The 12035-nt window shown below is 30.8% G+C and overlaps 1 protein-coding gene and 1 long non-coding RNA gene across 4 annotated transcripts; one reads left to right on the top strand and one right to left on the bottom strand.

The window, feature by feature from the left end:
• Positions 1-3514: 3514 nt before the first annotated feature.
• Positions 3515-9251, top strand: LOC110230634. Of its 3 annotated transcripts, XR_002333766.1 has the most exons (8): positions 3521-3686; positions 3777-3815; positions 3999-4215; positions 4318-4404; positions 5726-5806; positions 7616-7658; positions 8380-8506; positions 8959-9251. It is a non-coding gene; the product is annotated as an uncharacterized LOC110230634 (long non-coding RNA). The 3 variants fall into 3 exon arrangements; XR_002333767.1 differs by lacking the exon at positions 7616-7658 and having other exon boundaries at positions 3515-3686; positions 3999-4245; XR_002333765.1 differs by lacking the exon at positions 7616-7658 and having other exon boundaries at positions 3548-3686.
• Positions 9252-9791: 540 nt separating this feature from the next.
• LOC9325340 (zinc finger protein 1) lies at positions 9792-11442 on the bottom strand. Its single transcript, XM_002887766.2, has one exon. It carries the CDS (start codon positions 10592-10594, stop codon positions 9932-9934), a length of 663 nt encoding a protein of 220 aa, XP_002887812.1. The 5' UTR covers positions 10595-11442; the 3' UTR covers positions 9792-9931.
• Between the last annotated feature and the right edge of the window lie 593 nt (positions 11443-12035).

Here is a 12035-nt window from a genome sequence, read left to right as displayed (position 1 = left end):
GTTAAGTTTGTAAAATGATGACTTCTCGGGTAACTTTTGTTTCCCCCTTAGGAACTTGTTATCTAACACTTTTATCTGAATTGGTGACTTCCAAATCAATTATAGTGTTCCTTAGCAGAGGAGCAACTTTTTAATTTTAATTCCATAGTGTGGTAACTGTAGATTTACAGTGAAACACCAGAAGTTAAAAGGGACAAGCCAGCTGAATCCGCGTAATTAGTGAAGACATTTCAATAATCTCAGTTCTATTGATTAGATTTCGAATATGATTAGAAGTGAAGTTTGCATTTTTTGTTCATTTGATTCTGTTTGGTAGAATTTCTCTCATTGTAGTAAAATAATCAATGAGGTTATTTTATGATGTAAAAAAGGGGCCATATAAAATCTAGTAGGCTTCCGTGTGTCTGTTGTATAATGAAAACGTCATTATCTAAAAGAATTTTGGATCTTTTTCCACTGTGAAATGTGATTTTGGTATCTTCATAAAAATCTTAATCGATGTGACGTATTTGGATCATGTGGGGGATTAGTGAGGTAATTATGGTGCATAACAACATGATTTCCGCATCGTTAACATCTTGATTTGTGGAAAATATTGATTGTTAACTGCAATGATTAACATTGTATTAATTATTATAACTTTACTGTAAACATCAACTTGATACGGACCTAGCAAAATTCACAGAATCTTTGGGTTATAATTCATTAAATCCAATAATAATAATAATTAATTTTCACTAATAGAGATACCTCTCACCCACATGGCCGCATATCATTACAAAAACTAGAAATCGTGAAAGTGTGTGATGTAACAAATGTAATTATCATAAATAGTATATATATGCAATAATGCAGATGTTCTCTGAGTTCTATTCGACTAAATTTAATTAATAACGCTAAAGTTGTCGAAATATAAAATCGAACCAAGCTAAATTTTAATTATGTAATAGTGAAAAACTGTGAAATAAGAAAAGGGACGTGACAAGATTAGATTAAAAAGGACCATCAAAATTTAACTATAATAGTCACATGGCAATAAAAACAACAACCTCTGACGAAGAACTCTTTACTTGTAGATTAATGTCTGTTTCTTTTAACTACATGTAGGACCTCGCTTCGATAATCACATTGTATCCACTCTGTATATTTTTTTTCTTTTATAAAATGTTAAACCTTGCTTATGGTGGTTTATTTTTGTCATTTTATAATGTATGGATAAATCTTCCACTTACTATAAATTAAGGACATCTTTTTGGGAAACGACTATATATGAATGTTTTTTTTATTTTGTTAGGAGAAGGAAAACAAAAGACTACATTTCTTTTTTTTTGTTTTACACAAAAGACTACATGATTTACACCGAAAGAGATATATATATATGGATATTAATTGACTAAAGTCAGCTCACGTGTAGCTAATAAACCGGTGACAATCTAGTGGGCAATAATAATACGTATAACGTAGGACATATTTTGCTTCTCAACGACTATATCCCACAATAATTTGTACTTCCACTTTTTTTTAGTTACTAGGATCGGACCCGCGGTGCACCGCGGGGGAATATTGCTTTATATACGTTGAGTTTAATATTGTGTGTGTTTTTAGTAGAGCGAATCGTGTAGTATACTTATAAATATTCATAATAACGAATTGTAGAAAAATGTTAAATTGTTTATAAACAAACCCATCGTATTAATTATGATTTACAAAATAGAATTTTGTGTTTTACAATTATAAAATTAGACGATTCATGGGAATTAGAGCAGTCACTTTAGGTCAAAAACCGCGGATCGAGCCAAAATCATCTCACTATGGGGCAGAATTGAGAAAATATATTAAACCCGCAAATAAGCGGGCCACAAGGATTAATTCGCAGTGGGTCATAGGTTTAATCGGTTTTTATCCGCGGGTTGGCGGATCAGCTCGCATGTTAGTATTTATTGATAAAATTATAATTTATTCAACATGTGGTAATTTAAACAAACTCTTAATAGTATTTTTATTTATTTATTTATTTTAGTAGTATTTTAAATTTTGATTACTTTAAAATTATTTAAACAAAATCCACAGACAATCCCGCAAATCCGCATACATTTGCGGGACGGCTTTGTATTTCATATATGCTATCCGCGGGTCGTACGGACCGACTAACTACAAGTCAAAATATTTTTTGCCTTTTCGCAAAACAGGCTTAACGGGACGAATCAACTCGGTTTGACAGCTCTAATGGGAATATTATTTAGTCATACAACAAAATAAAATTTGGACAAAGGAATAATAGAATATGTATCTTATTTGTTAGATGAAAGATTGAAAGATGAAATATAATGATTGAAAATTAATTATTAATTTTCATGATTCACAAAATTTAATAAATACTTATCATCTTGTTGAATAATTCTAAATGATATTCGAGAAATCTTTATAAATTAAAAATTAAACTTCTTTGGTAAGCTATAGGTATGAAAATACCATAATTTTGATTTATTTTAATTAAAATAAAAATATCAATTTAATTTATGAAACAGATGGGTTATTTTACTTATTTGTGATAAATTTTCTAGATATCTTTAGAAACAAGTAAGATATCTTTCAATTAATGATAATTGGCTAAAAGGAGCGAAATTAATGACAAAAATGTTAATTGTTATGGAATTAGTTCCAAAAATATATAAACCAATTTATTATACGTAATTACTGTATAATATAATTAGTTACCATAAGTACAATTAGATTTTATTTTGTTTCCATAAATATTTGATTTTTATTCGATTTATCATTCTTAATTCGAATTTATATTCCAAAAAAAATTTCAAAGATCCGATTTCAGAATTTCGGGTCAATTTTCTGATTTTAACCCGACCCATTTTCATTTGTATTTTTCTTTTAATAGTATAGAGATATTCATCTTATTACGTACTACGTGGAATTAATTTCACTTCATCTTTAATACTCCCTCCGTTTCAAAATATAAGGCATTTTGGAGAAATTTTTTTGTTTCAAAATATAAGTCGTTTTCAAGTTTCTATGCAAATTATATACTCCCTCCGTTTCGTTTTAGTTGTCGTTTAAAGTTTTCTCACACAAATTAAGAAAAACATTAAATTTTCTGTTTTACCCTTTATTAATATACTAGATCCGGACCCGCACATACGTGCGGGTAGTTATTTTGAATCGATAGGATTTACATAAAGTTTTAATTTAAATGTATTGTTTTATGTAATTAATAGTAAAAATATCAATCTAGAATAAACAATACTACATACATTTATTTTCATTTTGATTAATTATATATTCTGCAGAAAAGTGTATTTAGTAAAAGATGCAACATTTATCATAATAGAAAGGTGTTATACAGTATAATAAATAGTTTAATTATACACTTAGCATAAGATGTTTAATACTAAAGTAAAAACTTAATTCTATGGGCCATTAACTGAAACACAAATATTTTGTTATGGGTCATACAAAATCATATTGGGCCGTAAGAGATTTGACCCATTACGTAAACTTTGTTTTTATTATCTGAAGAGATAATTCTTAATCGAACAATCGATGTCTGATAGATCTAGACAAAAAAAAATTCTTGTCGGTATCGATGATTCGTTTCCAAAATTGTCACAGATTCCATATAATTCGTTTTTGTTGATACTTTGTGGAGATGTAATTGTTAGATCAGAAAAGAGGTTCGTCTTTATTTTGTTTTAAGTGTTGTAAATCTGTCGATTTGGTTCTGAGGATGGTTTTTTAATTTTTGTTTCATTCTCGTTTTTCAGGAAGTATTGTGAAATTGTGAATTACAGAGGAAACTTCAGGTACTGATTGCTCTTTTACATCTGATTTCATGTTCTTTGATAACGTTAGCTAAAGAATCATGCTGTTTCTATAAAAATCCTGATTACAGATATTAAATTTATTCAATTTGGAATATATTTTTTGCATGTTCAGTATATTTTGAAACCTGGAAATAGATCTAATTAATTTTGTTTATATAATAGTTGCAGATTGTTACAGACATTCTTATATGTTTTCAAGAGAAGAGGAACCAAGGAGATAAGTTTTTAAATGATTATTATAAAACATAACAACTTTCCAAAGATAATTAACTCATGATACAAAGCTCAATGGCTGCAGGCTAAGTAACAATTTTGCGAGTCTATTTGGTTTGGAGAAGTCTGATTTGATGTCAGTTTGGAGAATTTGAGATCTTTAAATGTAAAAGTTCTTGAATTCTAATACGTTATGGTGATTATCTTTAGAATTATTCAGATTTTTGAAAATATTTAAGACTTATGACCGTAAGTTAATTATTTGCAGACAAAGAATCAGCTTGGACTTGAATTCAGAAGGAGGAAGGATATTTGGTATTGGTTGATGGCTTTTTGACAAATCTTAATGTTAAAGGTTAGTCAGATTCTAATTCTTAAAGATAATCATATTGTTTAGTCTGAGTATTGAAAAAGATGAAAACGATGATTCATCCTTTAATATTAGCAATATATATAAATTATGCTATTGTTTGATAATCTGGAGTGATTCTTTATATGAATTATTTAACTTCATATTGCTTAATATGAAGTTATTAACACTGAAAACTTTTGTAAAATAAAGTTAAGCTTTTTTGAATAAAATGGTGTAGATTCTGGGAAAAATAAACATGAAAATAACAGATAGTCTATTTCAAAACAATAGCATCTTCTCTGGGAAATAATTACAGTAACACCAATACTTCCCAAATGCATGTTAGAAACCAGTGGTTCCCTGTAAAAACATACAAAAGTAATGATCATTAGTACAGCATATTAGCTAAAGTCTTCCATCTTTTCAAAAGAATAGAAATGATTACCTTTTGCAGCATATTTTTATAGGTTTTGAAAAACTTCCTTGAACACCACATTCATTGTCTCTTTCTTTGTTTGGATTAGTGTTTTCTCCATTTTGTTTAGATCTTGAACGCTTTGGGTTAGAACTCTCTTGCCTGTTGTTATTTCCATCGCTAGAGTCTTTTTCTATCCTCTTCATTCTGGAAAAGAAACAGCAAGGATAGAGAATAAGAAATCTAAAAACTTTGATTGATTCACCTGTAAATAGTCTACAGGTCGTCGAAATTAATAGTAACCTTAGAGATGACTGATTGAATGAGCTTCTCGATAATCAGTGAAGTTTTTATACATATAGATATATATCTGTGATAAAATTGATATGATATCGAAACAACCAGTTTTGTATAGGTCATATATAACAGTAAAGATACTAATTAGATATTATATTTATTTTTAATAACAAATTATCTTGTGAACTAATTGTTATATCTCTGTGAGAATATTTAATTTTGTTTGATAATGGTCATTCCCAATTCCGTTGCTATATATGTTCAGGATCATTTATTTGAATATCAATTAGACAGAGTAATCTTTATCAGGTTAGTCAATTAATATATTGAGAAGAAAGTTTTCTAACATTGACAGTTTTGGATCCAGTTTTGTTGACTAATTGTTTTATCAATTTTTTCTTTTTGTAATGTGTTATATATTGAAAGTGATTGAGTAATACAGTCAACATGATCTCAACATGTTCTCAAATTGATTGATCAAATCAAAATTTTCTGAAGTATCTATATTATTAATCAAAGTATAGACATACATCGTTCTATATATAAAGTTAGTCATCAAGGATATCAGGTTAGTCATCTTTTTTTTTGACAGAAACTTAAATTCATTTACAGGTGCAATACGAATTCATGACTACAGGTGGTACAGTTGGAACTAAAGATCATAAATATCTTTGTACGACAAACACTTCAAAGGTTAGTGTTATCTGATTTATTATCTTTTAAATAATAGTAGTAGGCATTGTATTTGTTAACAGTAGGACATGAGTAGAAATCTCTGTAGTCTTTATTGATAGGACTGCAAGAAAATGTAGTGGAAAGCTTGAAATAGATAAAAATTAAAGCATGAAACTAAATGTAGGATAAAGTTTGGAAACAAATGACTTAAGAAGCATTAAACATAAAAAAGAAAAAAGAAAATAACAAAGCTAAAAACTCCAATGCAGCTCCCACCATCACTTTCACTTAGCACCTGCTTCCTTATCACCTTGGATCTTTTCCTTTTCAATGTCATCACGAATCGAAGCTACACATGGTTTTTTAGTAGTAGAACACTGACCTTCACCTTCTTCAGAACAATCATCCACACTTTGCTTAGACGAAGGAGTAGATGTATTACCAGCAGTGACATCAGTGGTCTCACTACTATTTCCAGTCAAAGCAAGTCCTTCCTGTAAACATAAGTAGAATTGTAAAAATAAACATTATTCTTATTTGATGATGTTAAGCAGCACATAAGTTATTCAAAACTTTGGTACTCACTATGCAATCAAAACACGATCCAGTTAGCTCATTAGCTTGTTCTATCTGAAGGTCAGAATCCTCCACATTATCAATGGTATTAAAATCATTACCCAACCATACTGTAGACACCTTGTATGTATCATCAATTTCAGTGATGTTATCCTTCCCAATTGAGACCAGAAACTGGAAAGTTTTTCCAACCAAATCCTTTATTGGTTGAGGCAAGTTCGTGGGATCTTGTATCTGCAAAAAATTAACTATATGTTAATTTTATTCAATGATTATACTTAATAATGTTTTTAGATTTAAAAACCTGATGATATATTACCTCTTCCCAGTTCCCTTCAAGGAGATCTTCAGCAGACACTCCAATTAGCTCTTGTGCATTTTTATCAAACACCTTACACTTAGTATCACAAGTGTTGTCCATCACTGCAATGTTTAGCAAGTACCTAATAACCAAACATCTATACTATTAAAACAGGTCCAGACATAATGTAATCATTTTTTGTTAGTACAAAATACAAAAGTAGCAAGTAGTTACCTTGGTACAACCTTAGGAGTATCTTCCTTACATGTTGGACACCAAAACATTGGTTTCTTACCTTTCTTGACAATCTCATTTTCAACTTTTGGTATCTTGTATGCGGTCTTGCTACACTTCAGACAACAAAAGAAATACCAAGCATAGTCTGTGTCAACATTCATGATGGTACAGAGAATGTTGTATTTGCCAACCCACACCCATTTTAAAAAATAATTAGTAAAGTGTATGCTACTATTAAAAGTTCTTGTAATTAGAATAATACTCATAAATACCTCAGTAGCCTCAAAGAGCTCAGAAATTGTTTTCCTGGGAAAACGATTGTAATATTCCTTCTTCTTCACGAGCTTGCTTTCTTTAGGAAGATCTTCTTGGATAGTCAAAGGGAACACTTCCGGAGGCAAACTTAGTAGACAAAAAGAAATCTCTTTAGTATAGACATCTTTTAGCATAATATCTCGAAAGAGTATTATTATTATATCACTTACTTGGCCACAAACTCTTCGACAATAGGATAGGTTGGATTGATTTCCAACAATGACATTTCGAAGCAATTGGAAATTGATCTTACACCTGCAATAGTAAAATTGATATTATTATTTGGATCTTTCTAATAACATTGGTAATAGTAAAATGAGTGTGAAATACCTTTAGATGAATTGATTTTGGCAAGACGAATCAGTAAAATCACCCTCTCATTGCCTGCATTCTCACAGTGGTTCATCAATGCCTCAGCAAATCTCCCCCACAGAGTACATGGTAATCGTTCATCACTATCAAGTAATAGTTGTTTACATTAATTCTGTTAGAAAATTTAGATAGAGTCTCACTAAATTTATAAGTATAAATATGGAAGAAATTTACTTGGTGTCTCGCAGTTCACACTCAAGTCTTTTTGTGGCCTTGTTGTTGACATCATGAGTTTTCATCTCTCCACAACTCACGACCTGTCCAAGTACATCTGAAAACACGTGATAAGATGAAACAAAGTTAGATGCATATTTCAATGTACGTGCCAACCTAAAATATGAAATAAAACTTTGAAAAGTATTGGTACCAATCAAGATGTTTTCATTCAAGCCTGCTTCATTTAAAATATCTGGGAAATTAGCCAAATCCAAGTAAATCTCCTCGCTAATAGAAGGGATACGACTTATAACAGTCGTGTTCATGAGTGAAATTTTGAACCCATGTTTGGTTGCCCTGTACTTTCCCGTAGATTTGGCAACTGTGAAGTGTTCCACAATTCTCCACTCTCCAGTTTGGATGTACCTTTGAAGCTTGTTCACTTGTTGTTTTTTCACAGTAGCATGTATCAAAGTACCCTATATAGAAGATAACAAAATAGTTATTAGTTTTATGATTATTGTAAGTAGTAAAGAATCTTAAGATTTAATGAAGCACATAATGTATACTTACAGCCTGATCTGCAAGGATTATCTCTGTTATTTCACCAGTGAATTGCATATATTGTGTCTAGGAATGGACAATTTTCACTTGGATCTTCCAATTCGTCTTGAAAGGTCGTACGTCAGCAAGGGTGGTGATACCTTGATTTGCAGCCATGGTTACGAAATAGTAAAAAGAGAAGAATGCTTTTATGAAAGGTAAGTGTGTTTCTGAACTTTACATTAGGCGTCTATTTATATGAGTTGAGGGAGGTTAGAAGATTTTAGGGTTTAGAGAATTAAATCAACAACCGTATAAGGTAGATGCTCGATTTTAAGGGAATATTCTTGATTTAAACATATCTCAAAATAAGGTTTTTGATAGAGTTTGGTAATTGAATTATTTTTTAAAGTAAATAATTTCGATTTTAATAAATTGGGAAGATGTGATTATGATTTAATTGAGCTAAAACGATTGTCGAGTATTTGTTTGTTATGGAAATCTGTTTAAATTTATGTAGTTAAGGATATTTCTGAATATGTTTGTTATAGAAATCTTTTTAAATGGTAACTAACGTATCTTAAATGGTAACTAACATAATGATATGCATCTTATTAAATGGTAACTAACGTATCTTCGGTTTATTTGGTTTATTTGGTTGTCGGTGAAGCCCATTAGACGTCTAAGAAGCCCAGCTCAAATGTCACCAACCCAGTAATATTCAGCTCAAATGATAATCGGATCATCCAAATAAGCTAATATAGATCCGCGTGTCTCAATTGTTTGTAATATTGGTAGATCCGGGTGAAGATCCAAGATCCGCGTTTTTTTTAAATGTAAAGTCTTTTTTTTACCCTTCAACGTGAGAATTTGTTATTTCTTTGTATCCAAATTTTGCAATGGCAATCTTTGTAAATATTCTACCAAAATAAGGTTATTTAAATTTGAGTGATTCTCAATTAATAGTATAGATTTTATAAAAAAATTCATTGGCCGAAACATTAAAACAGTATGAATAAAACTAGAATTTTCACCAAACATTTGCATCGAAAACCTAAAACGACAACTATTATGAAACAAAATTTTAACTCTAAAACGACAAGTAAAACGAAACGGAGGGAGTATTATTTTAATATTTTATGATTATTTTTATTATGCAGTCTCTTTTATGATTGACTGAACTTTTAAAAAGTAAATCTTCTTAATCGGCGTGCTTTTAGCTAAAACGCCTTATATTTTGAAACGGAGAGAGTAGATGATATTATTTTTTATATTCATCTTATTATTATGTTATACATGTGATGTCCACTGTCCACATTTGTGATTATAATAAATACACCAGTCTAATAAATGTATAGTAAATGTACGTGGACGACCTAACATTTCTCCATATATATAGTCCATTTTAATAGTTTTTAGTAAAATAAAAATAAAAATAAATAGTTTTTAGTATTGTACTACATGGACTTAAAATAGACCTCAAATATTGAATTACACCCACAAGGCATCAATGGAATATATAAAAAGTACAACTTGATTAGTGAAACTCTAACACACCCTGCCGTCAATCATTATATCAAACAAATATGAGAATAAAAAAAAAGTTATAATGAAGACTAAAAAGAAGATGACAATTTAAGAGCTCATAGCTTAAGAGTCAAGTCAATCTTCTTAAACTGATTATGGTCTTCTTGATTTCTCTTGAAATGTCCAATCATCTTACTGTTATCACTGCCGGCGACTTCAAGGTGAAATTTCTCCGGCAACATCTTTCCGATGGTCGGTTTCTGGTTAATGCTCTGTTTGAAAATATGGCTTAAACTCGCCGTATGTCTTCCTAAAAAGGGCTTATGGATCGTTGAATGAGCTTGAATCCCTAACGTCGACCTGTTATTCACCGAGCCATGTAATGGTAACGATGCCATGCTTGCGAATCTGCTGACTGAACCGTGGCCAAACGCAAACGCTGAAGAAGGCAAGGAGGAGAGAGTCATCTTGTAATACTGTCCACGTTTGGCCAAGGTGCGCTCGCGTTTATGAGCGTTTTGGTGGCCGCCTAGTGCTTGTGAGCTATAGAACTTTCTTTGACAATAGTTGCAAGAGAACACTCTCGGATCTGCCAAATGTTCTTGCTGTTGATGATGATGAGAAGTCGACGATGAGCTGGTTTTAAAAGAATCGATGAGATTGAGCTCTGACGAAGTCGTGGTTCCACGTGGCAAAAGGGTCAAACCCAACTCAAGATCTTGATGACCTTGTTTCTTGATTTTTAACATTTCTTGATCTCCTTTGATGGACGGATCCATGTATATTCTCTGTATATGGCCTAGAGAGAATATATAAAGAGAATGAAAGTAAAAAAATTGATAAAGATGTGAACTGATGTGGTCGTGGGAAGTGAAGTGTGAGTTCTATTTATGGAATTGGACGGACATGTGACCTTTTTTCAAATTGAATGATGTTTAAAGAAAAAAAGGACACTTTTGATGTGTGCAATCTGACCTAGAGCTATAGAGCCCACACATGTAACTGTATAGTAGTGGACAATTGAAAAAAGAAGAAAATTAATGTAGTAATTATATGAATTATTGATTTATCTGGGAACACATATAATGAGTGTTCATGATATCATGTTATACTATTGTAATGAATGCTATAAGTAGTCTATCTTAATCAAATGAGTCTATCTTTGGTGTCACCTCGTTTTTCTTTGTTATAATCACATAATCCTTTTTCACTATACAACCGTTTTTTGGGGATTACAAATATATACACGTATGTACGTACTCTTCCTTTATTTAGGGTTTAGGTGAGACGTTTGATTCAGAACCCTATATGAAGAAGCTGTCTTTATTTGTTTAAGTGTTAGGTAAATTAGCAATTTGGACAAGGATTATGAAGCCAATCAAATCTTCCCGACAATCACTTTCGTTTCGATTTTTTTTTTAATCCATTTTCCCGTTTTCGGTTGAGTGTCAAAAACTTAAAAACGATACACATCCATCTCACATAAAAATGTTATTAATCATTTGTTTACGATTATATATTCATTCTTGTTAGCTTACAAAACTATATATGGCACCCTTGATATATATGAGTCAACTAAACTGTTAAATCAATTCCTTAATCAGTTGTGTTTTATATAAAAGTAAAGTAAAACCTCACCAAATGCATTTGAAAATTTTATATATGTAGTTGATAAATGAAACGCTATATATATTTCTTGGTCGCTCGATATTGAAATTACGATTACCAATTGTTAGTAAAAAAAAAAAAAATTGTTAATTAGTACTAACAACAGCACATGATTGTGATCTGATCGTAATACAATGATATTGCGATGTAGTTGTAGTCATACCGGTTCAATTTTTAATACATCCAACTGTGATCTTATCACCAAACATATGATTCCCAAAAATTTATGATTGATTTCTTTTGAATCATCAATATATACCATCTGCTGAAAAAGAGAAAACACATCCACCTTTAGTTTCAAAAGTACAGTTTTTTTTGCTTTCATCGTAGTGACTTATGAGGTGATGCATTTTGTTTTTATTTTGCTTTGTCTAATCAATTTCGACGACAATATATCTCTTCCTAGATTACCTTGTCGGTCCAACCTCCACAACAAAAGTTTATGGACCACCCTCTACTTCTTTAATAACAAAGAAAAGGTAAATATACGAGAAAAGAATGTCCATGAATGATGAACAATAGAATGTCTAAAGCTAACATAGTTAATAAACA

Source organism: Arabidopsis lyrata (genome assembly GCF_000004255.2).
Source record: "Arabidopsis lyrata subsp. lyrata unplaced genomic scaffold ARALYscaffold_2, whole genome shotgun sequence".
Lineage (NCBI taxonomy): Eukaryota > Viridiplantae > Streptophyta > Magnoliopsida > Brassicales > Brassicaceae > Arabidopsis > Arabidopsis lyrata.
The sequence above is the reverse complement of the archived record's forward strand: the minus strand, read 5'-3'. Positions and strand labels throughout refer to the sequence as shown.